The following is a 24,218-nucleotide window of genomic DNA, read 5'->3' as shown; positions in this document are numbered from 1 at the left end:
CGCACCGCTCCCCGCTCTGATGCGCCTCATTCTCGATTCAGCAGGAGTGTTGTTTTTAACTTGACTGCAGATATGCTTCAGTCCAAGTCATTCCCCCCCCCCCCCCCCCCCAACTTTAAGAACTCCTTTAAAAAACTCCTTAAGAAACTCCTTTAAGACTCGTTTCTCTCACATTAGTTTGTCCCACAACACAAAGTCAAATGTCTAATTTCTCCTCCTCCTCATATGTGTGAGCAACATTCAAGTGAATCTCAGTGACCCTTCAACCAGAGAATGAAGGTCTCCAGTTTCTTTGTAAGAACATTTTATGTTAATACTTCCCTTTGGGAAATTCAAGCAAACACAAGAAAGAAAACTGATCACAAAAAGCAACAATTCATTCTTCACTCAACAAAAGTGCAACTTATGCAAACAGATTACAGTAAATACAGTAGATGGTTTGTAGCTGAGTGAATTGTCACTTCCTTCCTATTGAGTGTATTCTCAAAAGCAGGTCCTCAGCTTTTGCCTGCACTTGAGCCACTTGTGTGTTTTGGCTTCTGGTCTGTGACCGACTGGAATCCTGGATCATCCTCCAGCGTTCGCTGTGTTCGGTCCCCGACCCTGTTTAGCTGCAGAGCTGGAACGTGACGCGCCTCCGACGGCTGCATTAGCACTAAGTCTCCTTCACTCTGATTGTGCAGATGTTCCATTCATGTTCATCAACGTCTTCATTTCCCAATGTTGGATTCATGTTTTAAAAAAGCAGCGCTGAGCGTAATGAACGGGAATGGCTCATACAGTAGCAGCAGGCAGAGCGAGAGCCGCCGCTAATGGAGCGACGCTTCCTTCCTTTTTCTGAGGTATAAAAAAAAGCTCAGGACAATTGATATAATGGAGTTTGGTAAAAAGAGCAGAAAACGTATCAAGTGGATGATTCTGAAAATGCAGTGAGACATCAAGTTTTAATAGACTGAAATCTAAGCTATTCAACATTCGCAATCATGAAGTCTCTGCCTAATTTCATTCTCTTGTGTCTCATGGCAAAAGCTGCACGTTTCAGAGTCAACAGTATTTTCATTTTAAATATCTCAACTACAGACATGTTGACATTCGCTATAAATTCCTTTGAATTGTACTGCACATTTTTGGCCGTTTAGTGCATTTAAGAGCCATTTATTGACAGGGAGTGAATAATGCTGAAATGATGTCACTATCAGGGCAATCACCGGCGGCTTCCAGAGGCTTTATGATTGCTGGACAGATTAGAGGACTGTAGTATGCATCAGAGCCTCATCCAGGAAATAACAAGTGCCTTGGCAATCAGAAACGCATCCTCCAGCAAAGGGGGGGGACCCTTGTGATTGCAGCGTTTTGAGATTAAAAGACATCACACTGAGCACATGGTGAATTTTCCCATCGGGACAAAAAGCACCAACAAAGTGCGAGGGGGCGAAAAAAAAAAAAAAAAAAAAAAAGAAGCAGAGATCTCACTTTGCGCGGCATCTTCGCTCCGGATCTTGTAGCGACACATCCAAAATGCAGCGCGGTGTCGGAGCAGCAGCGGGACGCCGGCATCTGCAAGCAGCCGCTCATCCAACAGCTGATTTATTCCCCGGGAGAAATCTGAAACGCCCCATTATGGAATCACACTCCAGTCTTTGAAGCATGTGTCGTTCTCCGTGTTGCTTTTCTTTGTACACGAGGTTTGAAAAGACCCCAAATGACCTGAAGCGACTGCAGCAGTTCTCACTGCTCCAGCTCCACATAGCGGGTTGTTCAGGGGATTTAGTGTCCCAGCAGTGAATGAGCCAGTCTCTGTACATTGACCAGAAGCGTTTCTACTCGACTAGACAGATATTTCAAATCCTTCCTGATAAAAACATGAGCAAAAACCATTTTAAACCTTGTTTGTTCGCTAGCAGTTTTCATCCTTCCTTTGCTGCCACTTCGCTGCTTTTCTTGGCGTCTCACTGCCACTTGTGGATCAGTTGGACAGCGTGAAACCATTGGCGGAGAGAAGACGACGCTGGTGCAAAATGACTTATGACTTTAGCATGTCAGATATATATATATACATATATGAGAGAGAGAGAGAGAGAGATATGAGAGAGAGAGAGAGAGAGAGAGAGAGATGCAGGTATAGTATGTGCATATGAGCAGCTCTTTGACAGTGAGCAGAGCGACAGCACAGACTCTATGTCTGGATCCAAGTGGCCGTTAAAGTACGTGGACCAGTGAGAAGCTGCAACTGCTCCAATCAGTGTGTTATTCAAACAAACGGAGAGAAACTGTGTGGGTGGGACCATGTGTAGATGGTTTCAGACAAATACCGGAATAGTGTATTTGGATTTGTTTCAATCAAAGGCAAGTGAACGCCGCGGCCCACAGTAGCTTTCAGGACTAAACAGAGGTTAAATACAGCTGTTTCTTTATTTATAGACCTGATCTTTATATATAAGTAATTCAAATCCATAAAACTAAAAGGGGAGTAGTTAAAACCTGTGTGTGTGTGTTTGTGTGTGTGTACATGTTTTTCCTGCAATGTGGGGACCGTACACCATGTTTTTGCCATCAAGGTGAGGACCTTGATCAAGGTGAGGACCTTGTGCGTGTGCCCTCAGCCTCTCGTCTCTACTCCAGATATCAGACGAGTTTTGGGGGAAAAGGCGTCGTCCAAAGACACAGGGACGCGACAGGCAGGCTCATTATCACCAGAAGCGAACATGTTCTGGAAACAGACGTCACGTGACCCGCGTGGGCGCCTGCCCTACATACGCGTGAGGACTCTTTGATTTGGCGTCGTAATGAGCCGTTTGGCCTCCGCCGCCCCGGCGTGCCGTGCGCTCAGCACTTCTTCTTCTCTTTCCCACCAGTCGTCACGGCTGCTCATCTGCCGGAGCGCTCACTCGTCCTGCTCGGCGCTCGGCCGCATGTTGATGAGCGGCGCCCGCGTCGCCGTGGCTTCTTGTAATCATCCATCAGCATAAGTCTCCTTTTGACAAGAGCGAGGCCTTTCGGCAGATCACAGGCCTCCACTCCGCTGGCTGGAAACGTGCACCACACGGCGGCGAGGTGACGACTCACTAGCTTCCTGTGAGGGTCTTCCTGCTGTGAAGCACTTAGAGCTTAGCTTTACTTTAGTAAAAGCACCAGCAGTGCAGTAAAAGAGGCTACGGTACATCCTGATCTGCCGAGTGGCACATTTTAAACGTTCGACTTCTTTCTTTTGCTGCTGAATGCAATGTATTAAAACAGGCTATTAGCAAATCTCATTTTAACAGATGATGGAAGATTTCATTTGTTTTCCCCGATGCTGCAGCATCAGGTCCTTGTCCGTGTTGGAAACTCTATTAGTTCCTCTCATCTCCCTCCCAAAGCAGCTTAATACGACCTCGATCTGTTAATTATCCCAGCGACTGGAGCTTTGATCTCCGTTCACCGATCTCCCTTCCTTTAACTGATCACTCACATCCAATTAGACAAAATGGAAAAACTGAGAACTTGATAAGCTCAACTCTGAGTCTCAGTCGTGTCACGTCCAAGGATGCTGTTTGCGTTCCACCTTTTATGATCTTTAGCCTTTTCTCCTCCTCACTCTCGCCGCGATGCCGTGTCCCCAAAATATTTGTTCGTTCAGGATCAACATGAACCCTCGGGGCAAAGCCTTCGCTTCGGTGACCACTGTACCGTGCCCTGGCTTCTCAACTGTGACGTGATGGAGTCTGCAGCTCGCTGCTCAGCCGGCGTTGCGTCTGGAGTCACTCGCTCACGTTTAGTATTCCCCGAGTACTACACACTCAGTGGGCTGTTAAATAGTGAACAAGGGTGTTTAAAAGCCTGTAACAGGTGGGATTCTGGGCGTTGATGTGTGGAATGGCCAAATATTAACCAACGTTTGGGATCAGTGCTTTTTCTATGCTTAATATGTTGAAGTGTTTATGGCATTATTGGCATTGAACTGTGTTCAGTGTAGCAGAGCCACATGTCCTGTTAATTAAACTGAAGGATGTGGTCCCTCCCTGACAGTATTTATTTTAATTCAACTAAGACTTCCTACTTCTAACGCTTTGGTGCAGTACTTGAGCCGCTCTAAGATTAAGTGAGGTGTTATAAGTCGAGTCCAATGTGTAATTTCCATCTAGACGTGCGCCTCTGTTGTTCAGTGATGTGAGTAACGACAGCTAATCAAAGTCGATGCCTTCCCTGGTCCTCCCTCTCGGCAAGAGGATTGGAACTGAAGGCGGCCAGCGAAGAACTGTAAACAAGCTATCAATAGCGACTCAAGCATGAGTATATTGTTATCGGTTTGTTGAAGTTCATTACGTTTCTACTAAAAGCAGTTCTCCGGTTGTCGAGCTCACGTGTTCCGGTGATTTCGTGCAATTTCTCGTCACCCGGCTGTTTTTTTTTTTTGTTTTTTTGTTTTTTTTCGTGGAACTTGGCGACAACCGCAGGATGTTTTGCAGATCGTCTGGCAAAGAGGATGCGACACACCAGCCGGCGTGAAATGAAGCAACCTCACAATGTTAAAGATGATTATTACCAGACGTGAAACGTTCCTTTATCACGTCTGTTGTGACGACAGATACCTGCTGCAATCGCGTCGTGTTTACTGAAGCTCCTCCGGCTGCGGTGAGATGCGTTTCTCCATTTATGACGGCTGTAAAGAGGATGAGAAGCTGCCATAGGGCCTTAGATTTTAATAATTCAAAAGATACTGTTTAGCTAAAAGTACCACCAGACTGCAGAAGACACACGAGTAAACACCTGCATACATACAGGGTACCTTTCTATAATCATAAGCTCTTGACTCGTGGCTCATTTATGACTGGAGTGCACTAAAACGTGCCTGTTTACACTGACATGTCCAGCTGAGTTTACAGTACGTTACTGTAAACTGGGAATAAAAGCTGTGAATATATGTGTGTGAACCATGAAGCAGTAAACGCGTTTTAATAGAAGTTGAGCAGGTTGTTGTCCGAGTCAAATTCTTTACTGTATATTGTTACTCTCACATTTTGTCCCAACACCCGTGACCGTGGCTGCAGAAAATCCTTCGTGATGCTCCCAAAAATATGATAAAGATACTCAAGATAATAACGATACTGACTATATGTGCACCCTTAACTTTATTTCACAGTACTTTGTCTGAAAGCAGGTAACAGAGTAATAGGAAATAAAATAATAATAAAAAAAACACATCTTGTGCTCTTGTTTGTTTTGATAAGTTTTAACAACAACTGCTGATCTCTCTAGACGTTTCCTCAACACTCTAAAGTCTTATTGGACACAGAAGTGCTACAATATGCAGTATAAAAACAGGTTGCTAAATAGCTAAATGAACTACGAACCTGACCGAAGATCATGAAATGTTTTTTGTAAAAAAGAACAATAAATGGAGACTCGTCAACAGTGCCAACATGGAAAGAAAACAAAAGGAAATTTACAACTGTACACGTATCCCAAAAGGCTTAAGGCGGTTGAAATATTAAGTCAGACAACCAAGTTAACACGTTAAGATGCTTACATAACACATTCACATCAGGCCCACGAGTGCATCACTGCACATTAATGAATAATAATGACAGCATTGTGACATATGACGCGGATGCAACACACAACTGTTACTAATGGACTCAGCAGATTAAAAAACCTGCTCAAGGTTAACAAAAAATAGTTTTCCAGCGTTTTAGTGTATAAAAACTGAAAATACTGCTCTCACAGTTGTTGTGGAAATGCAGAAACTGATTTGCATTAATTTGATTTGGAAGGTTGCTTCAGATGCATTCACTTGGTTTAATTGTAGTTGTTAAACCAAACAAAACATCCATGAAGAAAAAGAGGGAAAGGCTTAAAACCAATACATTCGACGGGCAAAAGTCTCAAAAGAGCACAAGGGCTGGTTTTAAATGTTTATGCAGAGAATTTACCTTGAAGAGCTGCTTCCTGTTTCTTAATGAAGCCACATACTAAAGAGACAGGACGTGTCGTTATTTTATAAATAGGTCGGATGGTTGACAGCTTTTATTGCTCATTCATAAATATGCGAAGAAACACAACATGAGCCTGTTTGGAATACGTTATGTAATCAGTAGTAATAATAAAAAAGCATTAAGTCTTACATTTTTCTCAAAAAACATTTTGTGATATACAAATTCACAGCCAGTAAGTCTGAGGGTTCAGTTTCACATTCTCAAATTTGACTCTAGCATGTTGGTATTTGTCTGGCAACTTTTCCTAATGTACAAAAAAGATTTAACAGCCTAGCAGTTAGAAATAAAAAGGAAACGCTCTCGGCAAGCAGCAAGGCTCTATCGGAAAATACAAACTGCTTTCCCTTCTGATCAGACGTATGCAATATGCAGTAATACACTGGAAGAAACAGTGAAGCAAAGAAAAGTACAGTAGCTTAAAATAAATACTTCTTGGAAATATACATAAAAGCTGCCATGGACAGATCAGGAAACGGTATCTGTTACATTCATTCATCGGGGAATCTCGCAGGGAAGAACAGCTGTTTGTGCACCTAAGCGACGGGTAACAGAGTGCACATACATTCCCGCTGAAGCGCTGAACTCATTGATATTAGGCTTTCAATGCGATATCCCGTGTTTGGGTATTAGTGTTTCTCCATGTTCCCACTCTTGAAGACGTAACTGATACAATAAAAAAAAACAACAACAAGAAAACGTCAGCATGGACCTACCGCTGTCATGGTCACACGATTCCCACACAGACTTGTTGTAAACATTTCAGATTTTTCTACTTTGGTACTAAATATATAGATGATTTAATGATACTGATGGCTGAGATTCATCACAGCATGAAATATACTGCACCTGGCCTGCCTCGAGTCTGTCAGAGTCCAGCGAATGATCAAGGGGCTTTTAAAAACATCTGTATTGTAAAATGCATGAATAAGCTTCAAAATGAACCAAACGCAGGTGATTATGGTTGAAATGATGAGAAGCTCTGACAGGTTTCAAGTGGGGACATGCTGTTCTTTAGCTACCGGCTCATCTAAATGAACAACACTCCGTATATGAACCGGATTCAGTCGCTAATACTTTTCCATTTACACGGCAAACATTGCAAATATAGAAATCCACGTCTGTACATAGCTTTGTTGGACTAATTATTTGCAGGGAGACAAGAAAAGAAGTTATGTTTTGAATGAAAAGGTTCAGACAGTTCTTCAAAAAAATATTGAGGTTTCAGTAGACATATCTTCATATAGTAGATTCATATTACACAACAGCAAATCCACTGTCACAGGACTTGGCCATGCGATACCCAAAAACCTAAAATCCATTGTAACATATATATTAATAATTTGCAATATATTTTGTCTTTAATAGATGAACGTTTTCCCAATGAATGCTTTACATAATGTGAAATTTGAAAGAATCTTCATCCCCCTTTTCCTCGCAGTCAAAAGAGAATGTAGCACACACAAGAGAGCAGTTGATTATAATATGGACGTTTCCGGTGAGGGTCTTGTGTCATTTTCTGTACCGTTTTAAAAACACCTAAAGAGCTTATGATTTATTCTGGGCCGATACACCTTTCCAGTAGTCTAAAATATCATGCAGGTCCTCATCCTTTGCAAACTGGACTTTCTTGCGCAGTGCGTGGCCCGCGGCCATGTACTCCTCGTCTTTGTGCCGTTTCCGGTGGAGTCTGAAGCGCTCCCAGATGCTGTGCGAAGGTTTGCAGTAGTACTCGGGGCTGGAGGAGTAGCTTAGGTTGTGGTACTGCGACGACAGCTGGGAATACGCTAAGTCTCTGGAGCGGGAGTGAGTCAGCGGCTCCAACATGGAGGCCTTGTGGCCGTCGGGTCCCTCGAGCTCCTCTATCTGGGCGTCGGGATACGAGTGCCGGTGGTCGCTGTACTGGCGGATCTTCTCCGCCTCGGCCCTCAGGATGGCGGCGGCGGGTGTTACAGTGAGAATGGTCTCTCCGGTCGGGGAGGTTTTCTCGATGTACTTGGATTCCGAGCGGTAAGGCCGGGGGCTTCGCATGGGCCCTCCCGTGGCAGTGCTGGGCCGCTTTGGCGACGCGTCCGAGGACCGGTGCCTCTGCAGAGAGTGATGGTAGCTATCCTTGTACCCTGGGGACAGAAGACCGGATTTACTCTGAGGGTGTTCTGATATTAGCACGAGCTGGGGCTCTGCTGTGGACACCGCTCCCGATTTCACTCCTTGAAAAGAGGTGGACTCAGACTTTAGAGCATCTATGCAGTTGTTGATTATCTGATTGACTTTATCCACCTCCTTCGCGATGGTGGAGATCTCGGCGACTGAACCCTGGCTATTCCCGGCCATTCCCATATCGCATTCCCTGCGCTCGTGGTGGTCCACGCTTCGTACCTCCATGTAGTTTCCCTTCATCATTTTGGGCGTGTCGCTTATCTCCTGAAATTTGTACTGCTCCATTTCACCTGCCGACGGTAAGTATGGCATTCGCGCCATGCTCTCCCCGGCCAACAACTGCTTCTGCGACATGCGAGATATAGTCCCCCCTTCCAGCTCTTGGCCATATTTAAGCTCCATGATGTTTTTCTTTAGGTTACCTGCCTTTTTGTGCTTTTCATCCTGCTGCCGCTTTCTTCGCAAGCAATAGTAGACCACTCCCAGAAAAATGACCATGCTGAAGAGACAGCCTAAAATTGTCATTATGTAGTGAGTAGCAGTTGCGTTGTTAACAACCCTGTCCTTTCCACTGCGGGGCCCAGTGGGAATCGTCAGACAGGTGTGGTTGCGTCTCAGAGAGTTGCGTATGGAAGCGACGCAGTATGTGTAGTTAGTGTGGGGCTTGAGGTTTTTCAGGTCGATGTCCTCCTTCATTCTTATCAGGTTTTGAATATCAGTAAAAAAGCTGTTGTTGTACAGAACCAGGATGTACATCTTCTTGTAGGGCTTTGGGATCTGAACTGTGATGGTGGCTCCCGTGTTGGACACGTGTTTCAGTTTTATCATTGGGTTTACTTCCACGTCACTGTCGGTCGTACTGATGTACGTGATGTTTTCCGGTTCGGTGCCTGAGGGACAGTCATCGAGCCCGCACAGCGTTGAGTCTGGTATGGGTGTCATGGAGTCAGTGGGGACGGGGATAAAGGGCGTCACGTAGTCATCAGTACACACAGTGGTGAGCATGTGAAGAGCATTGCGATATGTTGGGTTGTTGGGGTTTTGGCTCAGTAAGCTGTAACCAGAGACGCCGGGTGGGGAGTCACAGGCCATTCGCTCGTTTGTCCTGTTCGGGAAACTCGAGAGCCACCTGACGAAGCCAAGTAGTTCGCAGGAGCAATTGAAGGGGTTGGTGTACAGTTCACAGGTGGTTAGTTTATTCAAACTGGTAAACGTGGACCCGTCTAACTGCTGGATGCGGTTCATGGAGAGGTCAATGTTCTCTATGTTTGGGCATTCCCAAAAGGCATTGGGTGTCACAGTCTCAATCAGGTTTGCCTGGAGGTAGAGGTACTGCAGCTTTCCTAAACCCCTGAGGATCCCCTCGGTCAGGTTTCGCAGCTTGTTGAAGCCCATTTGAAGAACTTGCAGGTTAAACTGAGCAGAAAAGGCCCCGTCCTCGATGTAGGAGATTTCATTCTTTGTCAGGTTCAGGTAGGTCAAGTTGGCAAAGCGACTAAGGGAGGAGTAATGGATGCTTTTGATTTTGTTCTCGTTAAGACGAAGGTCCACGATGGTGCTGTTGATATGCTGTGGGATGGCCTCATAAGGTGGTTGGTTTTGGCTACAAATAGCGAGCCATACAAAGCCCTTTTCACCTTCAATCAGCCAGCAGTCCCCACTGACGCCGCCGATATTAGTCAAATACATTATGGCTAAAGACCAACACAAGGCTCTCGTCACCATATCTGAGCTGCAGGCCATTGGTGCTTCTGAGAATCACACGCAGGGCCAAGAACGATGAGAAGAAGGCGAAGCCGCTGTGGTTACAGTACAGATGTGAGTAGATCCAGATGTTTAATCAGCTGGATGTTCAACTCATCTCAGGCCCAGAAACCGCCCTTTATCTTGTCTCGTCTTCATCGATGGACGGTTTTGTCCCCATGTACCAATCCGACTGATGTTGTTATCAGCCCCAATGCAGCCCCGCTTTCATCAGGCTTTGGAAGCTGTTGCTAGATTTCACCGCCTCAGGTCGACTTGTGCTTTTCTCCTTAGAGGTTACCATCATTAAACGCTCTCATCCTGTTGTTTCTGCCACTGTCTTCCCTCTTGTGTCGATCTCACGTGCACCGAGGAATAACCTGCAATGCAGAGACAGAGAAAGCAAAGGCAACATTAATTACATTTTTTCAGGGCAAAAATACTCTCGTACTGTATTTTGAAGTGTTGGACTCAGGACCCGGGATTCATGTTTATTGCAAGTTGTGCTTGTTCGAGCCCCGACAATTATTTTGTACACAGTTTAAAGGCTGTTTGCAGTCTCTGTGGCAGGCTGCTATTAAAGGAAACTCCTGGCCAATTACCGCCTGACAGGTTGGGAAAAGCAGGGTCCCTGTTTTCACACCATTAACCTGAGGCCTGTCAGATGCAACTAAAGGAGCCCAATGATAAGAAGCTGCATTAAATCAATTACACACCACGTGAAGCGACACCTTGGATCAGCGGGTTTGGATTTTCCACTCTAAACCTTCACACCCGACTTGAATGTTTTTGAACTCTGAAAATAGTTTTAGATAAACTGTGTTCAAAAAGAATTTAGCATTTGACATCAATACTTCATAATGTTGGGCTGGGCCTAAATTTATTTTCATCTTTTCAAATCACATTTTCAAACCATATTTAATTGTAAGCATTGTCTATAAGCTGCTCACAGTCGACACAAGCGACTACACAACAGGGACCAGCATGTTGATAGCAGGAACAGTTGTGACAGTTTGTGGCGCAGAGAATATACTTCAAGTTGAACCCCCACCTGTTGTGGACGGTTTGACCTTTACTTTACCACATTACTGTTGTAAGTTTCCCATCATGCAGCGTGTCAAGTAACAATTCCAATGTGTGCTAGCCATCACTGGATAGAAATCTTCACAGTCCTGTTTTGTAGAAATTATCGTCATCATGTTTAGTTCATATTTCCAACTATATTCAAACATTTGCGTTTGATATTCTATATTAAACTAAACAGGGCATGCTTAATGACATCTGACCAACTTCAGCCTGTCCATACTGCACATTACTGTAAAACGCGCCTCCTTGGGTTTAATTAAAATCCATAAAAGGCTGCATTTTAAAAACACGATGCCGTTTTTAGCCGCGGGTCTCCTTGGTTCCCATAGTACTAGGATGTTATTTACAATGGCACTGAGATGAGCTGGTGAAAGCCCTGCTTGCCTATCGCTGTCCAGATAAAGAGCAGGATTGAATGCCGCGGTGGAGGACGCCGCAGCAGAATGTCAAAGGTGGCCTGTACAAAAAAGAGCAGTGGCGCTGAAGACGAGCGGGCTCTCGGAGCCCCTGGGAGGAAAAGAGCTTCCAAATGAAATGTTCCATGAAATGAATATGAAAAACACAGCTCTGCAGAATCTGTGCCAGAGACTCTCTTAAAGAAAAACTGCGCCTTGTTATTATTCCCCACTCGGTGACCTTTATCGCAAACGCAGCGCGACGGAGCGGGCTCGCGCGACCCGACCTCCGCTCCATCACGCCGCGCCGCACGCGCCAAGGTCCTTCGGCGGCTAAATGGAAGTTTAAGTTAAACCCGAGAGGTCCTCCGTCGCTTAGAATGCATTGGCTGCGTTTTGTTTATCCACGGTGACTCAGTCTAGTGATTCACAGCCTCGCGCGCTGAAACCCATGCATAAATCACAGCCAGGCTAGTTCCCTTTTGTTAGGGTAAACACGACAACATGCCGCATGCCCGCCGACAGGTGATAATTGTAGGCTTCCTTGACCAAAACGCAGACTTAAAAATCCAGAAATGTCCGGAGCCCCAAGATGTGAAGGGGAAAACAAAGCAAGAAACCCCATTAAAATTGATACTATGTACTACAGTTGCATTTAAATCCTATATTTTATATTTAGATCATGGACTGGGCCTCGGGCAGCCGGCCGTGTGTACTGCCTTATTAGAGCTTAGGTCTGTTTGCCACCACAGACCAGCTTTCCATAATGGCAGCAATCTGTATGGTCCAGTGCTAGCCCAGAGTGCAGCAGGCCAGAACACCCAAGGCATCACAGCCCACTATATTCCCCTATCAGACACAGGCAGCCATTCCACAGTCTCTTTTCCATTTAGGCTTTATGCGCTGGGTAATGAAGGCTTTTCTTTTTTCCCCTCTTCTGAGGATAACCTATTGAAACCCTGCTCTTAAAGAATGATTCAAACGCAGCCTTAAATTTCTGTTCCAGTTGCTCAGGGCCTCTCTGTGCTTCACTTCGACTCAGTAAATCATCTACTCCTTTTTTTTTTTCACGGCGAAGCGGCTACAAAACATCACATGCAGCTGCGAGATGTGATGAAATGGAGGTGTGCATTTCATGGAGTTATAGCTGTTTGGCAGCATGTAACGGCTATATTTCAGCGGGGAATCAGCCTGTTTTTTTCCCCCCCAGTGGAAAATCACATAAGGTCAGGAGTCTTGAGGCAGGTGTCACGATAGTGACAGGTTTCTTAAGTGAGGTCTTTCAGCAGCAGCGGCCGGAGTCCTCAAATGCAAAGCAGCGCCGCTCCCACTCTCTGCGGCTCAGGGCCTCGGGAGTTCTCCTCCATCACGAGAGCCAGCGCTTCAAGGTAAACGACGCCACGCGGAACAGAGGTCCTGAAGCGAGCGCGTCTCTCTCCCACTCCCATAACGTATGCACCTCACCAGGACGCCGCATCGCCGCGTTCTCGGGCTATCGCCGCCTTTCAGTCCCCGTCTGTTTGTCAGTGTCTGTCCAAACAATTTCGCCGCGCATACTAAACGAATACTTTCCGTTCCACCTCAGAGCGTCTGCTACGACGCCGTATCGAAGGATCTGTTTGTGCTTTTTTTCATGCTGGAGCCGCTGCTTTTTCTTGTTTTCCCCGGCGCTCCCTATCTGGCGCTTTGTGGCGGTGAAGGTGCCTCGATCTCTGAGGACCCTTCTCATCCATACCAATGACCGGCCTTTATTTGATGTAATTGGAAATGCATGCACCTCTTGCTGAGAATGAGAAAAAAACTAAGGACGGGAAACCAGAAGGGAGAATCAATTGAGTTGAAAGGTACTGCTTCTCTTGGGGAAGGAAAACATTGTACTCTGTGAGATAGCGAATTACTTTAGAGGGAAGGAGAAAGATGGCACACATACCCGAGTTATATCAGAGGATATTAAACTCATAGATTAATTACTTAGGGAATATTGCCTGGAAAAGAATTAATGGCCTTGTCGTCATTGAATGGTATTTGCTCAAAGTTCAGCGCTTTCCATCCGTAGTGATATACTTGTTGCTTTTTCAGTAGACATGGACTCAGCAAATGGATTTTTTTTGTGTGTTACTACAACTGAACTTCTCTTATAATTGGAAAGTATTATGCTCCACCTCGATACGCCACCTTCATTTGTTTTCCAGACAGAGCCTTTTATTCCCACATGACAACCGGGGGTTTCTTCCCCTTATCCACTGCTGACACACAAAGCTTTCAGCACAGTATTTATCTCAATATGACCTCCTGAGAAATGAAATGAAGTGATGAATGTAGTGATTAAGGTAGTGCTTTTAGACTTAGAGCAGTTAATCCCACGTGGCTCGAAGATCAATTTGAAAACAAAATTTCCTAGAAATTAATAATTTAACTGTTTGCTTGATTGACGCAATAATTATTTTGAGTATTGTTACTGTACATATTCAAAATAAAGTCACTGTATTCATTTATGTTCATTTATATTTTCTTCCTTCAAAATTGTGCTAAATATACTACATGCATGTTAAAAATATATATTTTCCATAGTTTTTGCTGTTTAGTTTTGTAATCTAACGTCTCAGGCTCATTTAAGTTTTGTAGAGATTAATGAAGGACAAATAACATCTTACTGCTGCCAATTAGCAGGGCTCCCAGCTAATTAACTGCAAATTTGATTCAGAATACTAAGTAATGCTGAAGTGTGGGTTGATCTCAATTAATGCTGATGATACATTAGTGCTAAATGTCAAATAACTGATCCCCTTCAGATAATTAAGGCCTCAAGTGCAAAGGTCGAGCTGGTACAGACATGCGCAGGGCTCATGAATTAGAATCTGCCTCTCGGTCCGTTTGGAAAGTTACTCTCAGCCCACTTACTGCTTGTTATTCCACGCAGGTGTCATACTTTGTAAAACTTTAAATGACTTACTGCCCTGCCATCTCCTGTAAATTCCCAATATCTCACTCTATTGTTCTTCAGTGCATCAAGAGTCCTTCAGCAGGCTCGTGGCCTAGTGCGGTTCCAGCTTAGAGGCCAGCGAAAATCTCATTACAAAGTAAAAGCCCCGCTTTGGCTGACACCTCTTATAAAGATGATAACCATGGAGAGCGGCAGGGAATCCCGACGCTGACGGACACGGCGTAGATGCATCGGTGAAACCGTGCAGGAGACGTAAATCAGGCCTGCGCAGGACTGCATCCTGCTCAGCGTGGTCGTCTTGATGCGGTCCACATTAAAAGCGTTTCACTAAACCAAAAGAACCCGGCTGCGCGGAGCATTTATCAAATGGACGGCAGCGACGCTGAGCTTGATTCTGTACATTTGAGAGTAAGATGCAACTTGGAAATAACACCTGAAGGTTTAAATGCAATTTTCCAGGCCATCAACTGACCATCAGCCTGGCAAGCTGGTTTGGCCTCGGAGCCAAAGCGTCTGCCAGCAGTGTCTCTGGCTGCTGACTCATGACATGCCAGACTCAAGCGGGAGCCACCGCGCAGCCCCGACTGTAACAGAAACTTACAGAAGCTCGGCCTTTAGCTGAATCTATTCCTCTCCTCGCTGTCAGCGCCTTTATGTTCATGCAGTAATTGTGTTAATGCTTCATATTCAGTGAAATAATAAAGCTGGGAAGCATCGGCGATAAGACAGCTATCTTTATCTCCCCGTGCCCAGCCAAGGTTCGCCCACCAATTAACCTTCACATAGTGACTGGAGCTAATTCAATTATGCGGCATTGCAGAACGGCGCTTTTGACGGACAGCTCAACCTGCCTCGTTGTTGTGACTGACAGGAGCCGCCATCGGTTGGTCTGACCTGACGGACTGACACATTCAGGAAGAAGACATTATCACTGGCAGATTAGCTCCACAGAAGAGGCTTGTGAGATACAGTACGTTTAGGTTGAATAAGCTACATCTTGATGGCTTGGTTTGCTTTACAATGTCCTGTCTGGACTCTCACATCGGGGTTTAAACCGTTTATTTTACTTGTGGCTGGAACGTATGAAATGAGGATATTTACAGTACATTATTTCTGAATGCATCAGAAAAATGTCGCTCTTCTCAACTTGACCTACGGTTGAGTTTCTAGAAAACAGTGCAGCTCACTTTGTTTATTGTTGTGCATTTCACAGCGCTACTGTAGTCTCACTAAAACTAATTGCCTTCGTTGATTTAATCTTAACTGTGTATGCAAATGATGCTAATTGGCAGACCTGTTGCAGAGCACTGCCGTCGAGTTTCTCATCTCTTCGTGATCGAGGGAAACTCCCTGGATCAGCTGCTGCTGCTGTGGGTATTTATATATCTGTAGACTTTATACATGTAGATATTCTGTAGACCAGCTTCTCATTTGCTAATCCCCCCATGCTTTGCTTGCAGCCGTCTATCCAATCCTTTAACAAACTTTCATTAAGCATTGCTTAATAAATGTGAGGCTTCGCTCATTAACAAACGCCACTTTACGTTGCCACCACAACATAATTGGTTTCGTAGTGTATGACGTTTCCAAGGAACACCTGGATGTGGAGCTCAGACCGGTTGCCTACAGCATGACATGCACACGTGTACATGAAGTGTGTGCTGCGAGGAAACGCGTGGGTGAAGGGCCGGGGGACGTGACTCTAATGACTGAGAATCATTAAAAGGGTATAATCTAAAGAAGCAGATCGAGGACGGATGGATAATTCTGTAAATGCACAACACTTTTAAGCTGTGTTTTAATGACTTCATCATTGAGATACATGATAAGCACTTTTTTTAGTGACTTGGGGAGTAGACAGGCTTCCGCCATCGAGGAGAGGGTGATTTTTCAAGGAGTTTTAATTTAATTCCAAAGGTGTTTCCTCCAGTTATTAAAACACTGTTGCCTTCTTCCACCATCACTCAATGGTTAATAAGCAAACACGCGGCCCCGATTTGACGCACTTCACCCAAAGCCGCATGTTAAAACACACCGTACAAACAACAAGGTTAAACACGCCTCGAGCTCGAGCCGACGGACAGTAAACGCAGCGATTTCCAGCGCGACAACTCAGCGGCAGCCCTGGCGGCGGTAAATAACCCGCAGGTGAAGAATGAGCCGCTGGCTGGCGGGTTATTAGCTCTAAATGCATGACACCTAGTTTCCAGCTAATGAGCTTTAGCAACAATAACAATTAAGGACAGCAACAGCTTGGACTGGAGATATTAGCATGAGGCTATAGGTGGTGGTAATGAGACGACGGACCGCTGGACGCCGATAAGTAGAACCTCACTCTCAGATAAAGACGCCTGTGCAGTTTCCTGTGGATGGCGGCTTTTCTGTCTTTGTGGTTGGGTGCATCTGTGTAATCTTTCCCATTTAGTCTCCTTCGTCACCTTGTTGAGCCTCTGTAGTGGACTGTAATTTAGTCCGGAGGATATGTTGTGCTACGCGTGATCGATTTGATCTGGGCATTGAGATGTGCTGTGTGATGGAGTGCTGTTGCGACACACTGAGTCTTCGCCGCCGAATTCCGGCGTCCGTCACGTCACATTGCAGATTATGCTCGATGTCATGACTTGATTGATTTTTCGACGAATCTTAAGAATCATGTCGTTTTTTTTTGTTTTTTTTTTTCACGGCCCGAACGCGGCCTCTGTGGCGGCTGCAGCCCTGGACGTCCGTAATCCTTTATGCAGCGCTGCGTTTGAGCCACAGTCGTGGCAGATAACAGCAGATGCAATATGAAGAAGGTGTTTTAGTGGGTTATTTAATCAGCTGTCACCATTTCACGACCTTCTCATTTAAGGTTAATAGCGACTTCATGTTCCTTTCTGAAAGCACACTGTGCAGCACGACTCCCCCTTTGCCGCGAACCCGCAGGGAGGACTGGAGTTGGACAAGGTGACACAATATGAAATCAGTCTGTTCTTGCAAGGGTGTTAGAAAATCCCCGACTCTGCCGACGCCGTGATTTGATACATCGACGATGGGCATGAGAATCAAAGGGAACAGGAGAGCGCTAGCTCGCGCCGCGGCGGCGGCGATGTCAGGGGAAGCTGTCTCCGCCTTGAAAGGAAAGCTATTGTTTTTGACAGGGCGGATTCTCTCAGGCGCAAGAAAGGGCAGAGAATGCAACGGAGAGCTTGTGGTTAACTATCAAAGGAATGAGACCCTGGTTTTGATTTTTTTTTTTTTCCCGTGTACCACAGAAAGACTTGAAGGAGATCTCAACGTGAGATGACAGCTTTACCACAGGGAGGACTCTTGTGCCTGTTAGGTTCCCGGGATGCAACAAATGAAGGCTTTAAATTCTAATGGACATTATTGGAGATAAGCCGACATAAAGCGCTCTGATAACATTATGTAAATTCTGTCCGAATTTGCATTTTTATTGCTGTTGTCCTTTTGCATTTACTTCTGCACATGCACACGAGCAACAAGGAGTCTTCTCTTAGCGGGTTGTGAAAAGGGAACGGCTCCTTTTGCAGGAAAATACTTCAGTGTGAACAAGTGGGACAGAAGCCATGTCGTGTCAGCGCCGCTACGGTTGTCACACCCATAACATTCATTTCCAGCACCCCTCCTCGTCTGGCAGGTGCTTTTATTAGAATAATGTGAATAGCTATTTAAATAAACAAACACATTAATGAGGTCTTTAGCAGCAGGTGCTATTATCATCACACAGACGTAGAAGCGATTCTCGCAGCTGCCGCTTCTTGTAACGTACCTGCACGTGGGCGTCTAGTCAATAAATGCCATTTGTGTCGGCACAAGAGGAGGTAGAGGTTAAAGGTCATGGGACAAGGAGGCATCGTTTCGCAACTGAGGCATCGTTTCGCTGATTAGACCTATTCTGCGTATACGGAGTTCAGGTGAAAGGGGCGAAACGAAGGTGCGAGTTGAACTGTGACGCGTTATTCAGGGCTGTGAAATGAGCAGATGATTTTATACTTTGAGAATGTGTGAGCAATTCTCTTTACGGAGGGATTTAGGGCTCACAGTGTGTTAATTTCCCTCTCTAAACGCCACGGTGTGGCACAGAGAGGATGAATGAGTCTTTGTCAGTGTTGTGTCAAAGTCCTGGCACATTACATCTCAAGACGCTCACTCAGACACTGATCCTAATCTATAATCCATTTAAAGATGCAATTTTCTGCTTGAGAGCAATCTGCCAAAAAGGACGAGCGCATAAAGAAGCACAGCGGCGGCGAAACCTACAGTATGAGGTCACTTCCTGTTTAATCAGAATCCCTGTACAGCAGATCATGAGCGGTGTTATCCAGTAGATAATGTTTTGCATACATAATAAAAAGCAGAGTCTGCCTCCACCTCGTAGGCGTGATGTTAGCGCGGGAGATTAAAGGCTATGAGAGAGTGCTTCATTAAATGATGTGGTGACAGTTTTTCTTCCTGGAAGCTGCTGCCTCATGTCCTGCGATCGGATTATTCAGACTAAAGTGAACTTCAAAAGTCACCAGACGTCATAGATAATTGGGTTTGCACCATAAAATAAACTTAAAGAGACTAAATAAAGCAGCTTTTTACATGAGGAAACCTAAAAACAGATGGCCAGAGAGCCTTCTTTAAAGGTGAGTGGATTTGGGTTTCAATCCTACTCCGAAGACGATAAACCAAAGCCTCGATTATCTCCCCTTTTCTGGCTCGCGAACACGCCAGGCGTTCAAAACAACATGTGCATTAAAGCCGCGGCTCCCTTTGTCCCGGCGTTGACGTCCGACCGGCGGGAATGAGTGACGCGCAATAAGAGGGAGCCATCGAGGCGCCGCCATCCGAGAGGAGACAGGTGCCGTGGCATTTTATCGGCGACGTGGGGGGAAAAAATCATTAGAGAGGTTGTAATGAATGGCCTGACAGCTGTCTGTCAAAACTCTGCAGTCCTGCTTTAACTCCCGCTCATTTTCTCCATGATTGATTCGCTCGTTGCTAAGTCACACCCTGTTCACCTCTGTAAGTCTTTATTAACCAAATATAGGATTTAATTAAAGGAACAAGAAGTTACGAGTCTGTTTTATTATCTGGACCCACTCTGTGAATTTCAGCTTATTTAAAATATATGGGGGATAAAGGTGGTTGGTCTTTCATGAAGACAACGAGTTCCATTCTGGGAAATGCACCAATTAGAAGTGAAGGAGAACCACAGAGGAGTCCAACAGCTTCCTCTCAGCCTTTACCCGATATCGTAATCACAGGAAAGAAGCAGCGTGAAGCGGCCGTCTGGTCCTCTATGATAAATATGTACAAGCAGTGGTGTGGCCGTCCTGACACCACTGCAGAGCCCACTGCAGCCAGTGCCGCCTGGTTAAAACGGAGCCCAGCAGCTGCCAACTGTCCAGATGTTTTGTAATGGCTTTATGCGCACGATTGAAGGCTCCCCCCGGATCCATGTCGCTCACGGGCTAATCCATGATGCTCTTTACCGTAATCCATTCAAATAACTCTTCATCAATTAGGAATCCAGATTGACCGAGGCCCTGGCGCCATGCGGCCTGGTGGGAAGTCCAAAGCTGCCGTGACGTGGGTGCGATCGGGACCACGTTCCTTTGATGCTCGTCAACATGCGCACAAATTGGATAACACGGATGATTTAAAGGACAAAAGCAAAAGTTTCTAACTTTGCAGCTGCAACACTAAATCTTTAAACTACAACGAGTCTGGATTACATGTTGTCCGTCCACACTCTGTACAAGTCACTGAAGTAAAAGCCGGTATTTCTGCAGAGAAAAGGGGACACGGCTCTCCTGAAATGATATAGCTTTGGAAACTGTGTTTTTTTGTAATAAAATAATTAAACTGGGACTCTTTGGTCCCTCTCCAGCTCTGGACCCACAGACTTCACGCTCATGAGCAATAGCTCTTCATCTTTAGTCTCAATGACGGTGGTTAAAGCCCAGTTGCACTATTCTGCCCGACTGGTTTAGGGGTCGCACAATAGAGCGTTTACACTATAGACAGTCATTATAGGAGAAATGTGTCCAGATAAGAACCCTCCCTTCGGCCGGACTTCAAAGTCAAATTCAATTAAAACCATTCACTTGACCATACAATTGATGCGTCCGGTGGGATTTATGCACTGCTTGAAGTCTAAACCTGTCGTTTCTGACTGAATATGTACAAAGCCTTGCTGCGTCTTCGAGCTTCAGCGAATGTCCAGAATGTACGTAAACTCAGATAGCTCGAAACGGAGAAAAACTGAACTCCATCTTTGGTAACTGGGGACAATAGAACGGAAGATTCCATTTAGGTTCTTTGACACACAAGTTAAGAATGTGATTTAACACCGGAAGTAAATATCGCCCCAGCTTCCCTTCACTCTGAGGGGTTTTATGGGTTTTATTATTACTACCCGCTGTCCATCTTTCATCCAGTAAAACAAACAGCAGGAGGTGAACCTAAGCTCATGACCGGCGCCTTAATGAGGCCGCGGGGCTCGGCTTTACATCACACTACAGTGAGTCAGTGGTTCTACTGTAGGAGATTATGAAAATATGTTGCGTGAGGGTGAGTCAGTGATGACTCAGGCTCTAAGGACGCAGCTCTGTTGTGAGGGGTCTATTAATTAGCATGAATTGTTCAGTGTGCACGTCCGCTGTACGGCCATCAGGCCGTGTCATGGCCCCGCCAGTAATGGAACAGTAGAAAGGCGGGAGCAGGACGTGCTCCTCACTGAGATTACATAGATATTGGAGTCAACTATCTCCTATGAGACTTCATTCTGTCTGGGAAAATCCCCTAATGCCTACAGTTTAGTTTAAATCCCAGGTTGAGACAGGGAACCTGAACGCAGCACGGACGCCCCCCGGTCACATCGAAGCCGTCCGCTCCCGGGATGATGACGTGTCCTTTGAGTGACTCGTCTTTGGCACTGTACCTGTCATATGTATTGACCTGTGGATTAGTGATGGATTCTCTGTGATCCTCTTAGGGGGCGTCTGCTCCCGCCCGCACTCACCTCTGTAACCCGGGGCGAGGGCCTCGGAGTGAGGGAGCATCCCTGGCGTCCTGCAGCTGGGACAGATGTTCGCGGACGTATCTCCTTGAACTGTGAGAAAGGTGGGAGAGAAAAGACCAAAGCCGCGTTAGTGTGTTTGTTTCTAGGCCGTTTAGTTGGTCGAGCTCGGAACGATCTCGACACTTAATTTAGTTGAAAAGCTTGTTCAGGCTACAAACGCCTTCTGGCAGTGCGGTCAAAATGGATTCAGTCGCATGAATGTTATTATTTTTTTTTTTTGGGCGGTCTCATTAACCTTATCTAACAAAGCACAAGTTAATGAAACCCCGTGTCTTTTGCCAAAGTTAGTTTTACTAATTAATCAAACATCAGCTCTGCCGCATCATTAATGAGTCGGCGTAAAGCGAATGAGACTGTGCCGCCCCCCGGGGGGGGCATGGGCACAGCTATATGCATTTTTATTGGACGTTAAACCAGAGGCCGGCAACAAAGAGACACGGGTGTTTTGTATTCACCACAATGAGCGAAACAGAAACCAAGCGTGATTTCTTCATCTTTAATAAATGCCTCATCCTCGCCTTTATGATGCCGTTTGCCAAGTCTCTCGTATGCAGGGTGCAATTTTCCCACCTACATAAATATTAATGCCCGTGTAAGCAAAGCTCCAGATTACCGCACTATCACTATTAATATTTCTGCTCCTGCAAAACGGCTCCGCGCGTGAGTGCGTGACGCGCCCGTATCGGGTGAAAGCAGCGCGGGCGCAACTCAATCCCCGACAATCAGCATTGGGAATCTGCGAAAACGGGCCAGATTTCCAGTCCATGAAAAGACAATGGATTCAATTAGCCGCTGAGGCTGCTATTTGCGCGGCGGTGAAAAGGGCGGTGGCTGAAGTGGCCCGAGGCAGCTGCCCTTCAGTGAAGGCCTGCGAAAACACCCAAACCAACCGGAACCCAAAGAAAAGGGGACTTTGGGAGACTTCAGCAGTATTCTTTTAATTACTCATCATAATGACTCCATTTAGCTCCTCAATGGCCCGTTTTGTGGCGATGAACAGGCATGGGAAGCTCGCCGTCCTTGGCAGGGTCAGTCCTGCAGCTGCCCCCGCGTCGGCCGAGGGGGATTTTTCTCCTCCTCACCCACAAGACTTATGAAGCGAGTAGCTGAGGAATCTGACTGTACCTCCAAACAGTCACACGTGTCCGGCCGGGCTTCTTCGTCGCCAATGAAGCGTGGCCTGAATGTCGGGCCAGAGGGGGATTCAGAGGAGCTCATTATATGGAGGCGGATAATTACTCCTAATGAAAGCTGCTGTGCATCAGAGAGATGTTTGTCGACCATAAATTAGCACTTAATACCTAATGAGGCAGCCGTAAAATACTGAACATATCAGCGAATGCTCCTAGACTATGTTTTCAGCCAGATATGATTTGATTGTTCATTTTGTTGAGTTATGACGTGCTGGTGCTCAGAGCAACACACACACACACACACACACACACACACACACACACACACACACACACACACACACACACACACACACACACACACTAGTTGAACGAATGCGCTGAAATATGAGACGACGGAATGTAAATAATTATCTGTAATAATGTGTTTAAAAAATATAATCTCCCTGTAAACATGTCATATTCTCCAGTTCTCAGGCGGTGGGAGGACGCGAGCCGATTGAGATCACCTCATCAATGTCACCTTTTAATAAAGCTGTGGTCGCTGTGTCTTACTGCAGGATCAGATATTATGACAGACATAACTATTGAACAAAGAAGCTTAAAGTCAATGTTGCGTTGAACTCTGTGGCCATCGCTTGAGTTGTGGCGAAGCTTTTGCACCGCGCGAATCGTCGAACCATAAAGTTCACGACCATAAAGTAACCCCATATACTGTAAGTCACATGTTATTTATTGTCATAAAGCAGAAAAATGTTTCATTCTTCCAAGTTTAGCACAAAATAAACAAGAATTCATATGATTGTTTAAAGGCAGTGCGTCGTTTTGTCATAGTGCAGCATGATGCGTTGACTTTATCCCTGTTTGAAGAACTGTTTTGTTAGTTCCAAGTTATTTTTCATGATTTATTCATTTATCATGTACCTATAGGATCATTTGTCCGTGTACTGTGCGAGATAAGTGAGTTTATTGCCCCCATGAGGGTACAACAACAAAACTACATTTGCTCAGCCACAGAGGTCAAGTTCTCACTCGCTTGCTTGTTATCCTGCAACATTATTGATTCTGGAGGCACTGGCTGGTTTTATATTCAGTGTTTATGGTGGAGATGAATACGGTGGAAGTGTCCTTTTTCTCCGGCGTGACCGTCGGGCCCCAAGCTCGGTCTAAGCCAGTTACAGCGCTGGGAACATTCACAGGTCCCAGTCAGAGGAACGTGAAGGAGTGGATTAAAGCATCAGCGCAACACCGGTCCTGTTGCTCTTCTTGGGACGTGATGTACGTGACGATGGGTGAGGTTGAGGAGAAAACAGACCCCCTGCTGGTCTAGAGGAGCTGAAATCTCAAGGATGCTGACCCGGAGCGCTGCAGGGTTGAGCGCCGGCACCGGTCTGACGCCGGAGGAGCGAGGCCAGAAATAGCTCACCGCGGAAACTGTGATTTAAATCACCGCCAATTCGTTCTGTCCTGTCGACTTCCAACCAGACGACTTGTGTCGCACTGGGGCAATATTTCGTTTTTGTGCATAATTAATGTTTCAGTTAATCCATGCTAATGCAGCCTTAAGTGGATTTGTAACACATTAGGAGGGGGGTTTTAGACCCGATGCTCAGGACGAGTCGTACGAGTGCAGGAAGCAGTGAAGACGTGACCCTCGTCTCCTTCCTCTGTGCGAGAAAACCATCTAGCCGCTTAGCGACGACACTGGCA

At 45.7% G+C, this 24,218-nt stretch overlaps 1 protein-coding gene across 1 annotated transcript in view; it reads right to left on the bottom strand.

Annotated features, from left to right (window-relative positions):
* Positions 1–5,092: 5,092 nt before the first annotated feature.
* The window catches only part of elfn1a (extracellular leucine-rich repeat and fibronectin type III domain containing 1a), a 45,195-nt gene continuing 26,069 nt past the window's right edge, over positions 5,093–24,218 (bottom strand). The window contains exons 2-3 of the mRNA XM_029159056.3: positions 21,316–21,405; positions 5,093–10,255 (exon numbers count right to left, since the gene is read on the bottom strand). Of these exons, the coding sequence (XP_029014889.1) occupies positions 7,521–9,875 (2,355 nt within the window). The 5' untranslated portion in view covers positions 9,876–10,255; positions 21,316–21,405 and the 3' untranslated portion in view covers positions 5,093–7,520. The remainder of the gene's footprint in view (positions 10,256–21,315; positions 21,406–24,218) is intronic.

The sequence above is a fragment of the Betta splendens genome, chromosome 8, assembly GCF_900634795.4.
Source record: "Betta splendens chromosome 8, fBetSpl5.4, whole genome shotgun sequence".
Lineage (NCBI taxonomy): Eukaryota > Metazoa > Chordata > Actinopteri > Anabantiformes > Osphronemidae > Betta > Betta splendens.
Note: the sequence above shows the minus strand (reverse complement) of the source record. Positions and strands in the feature narration are given on the sequence as shown.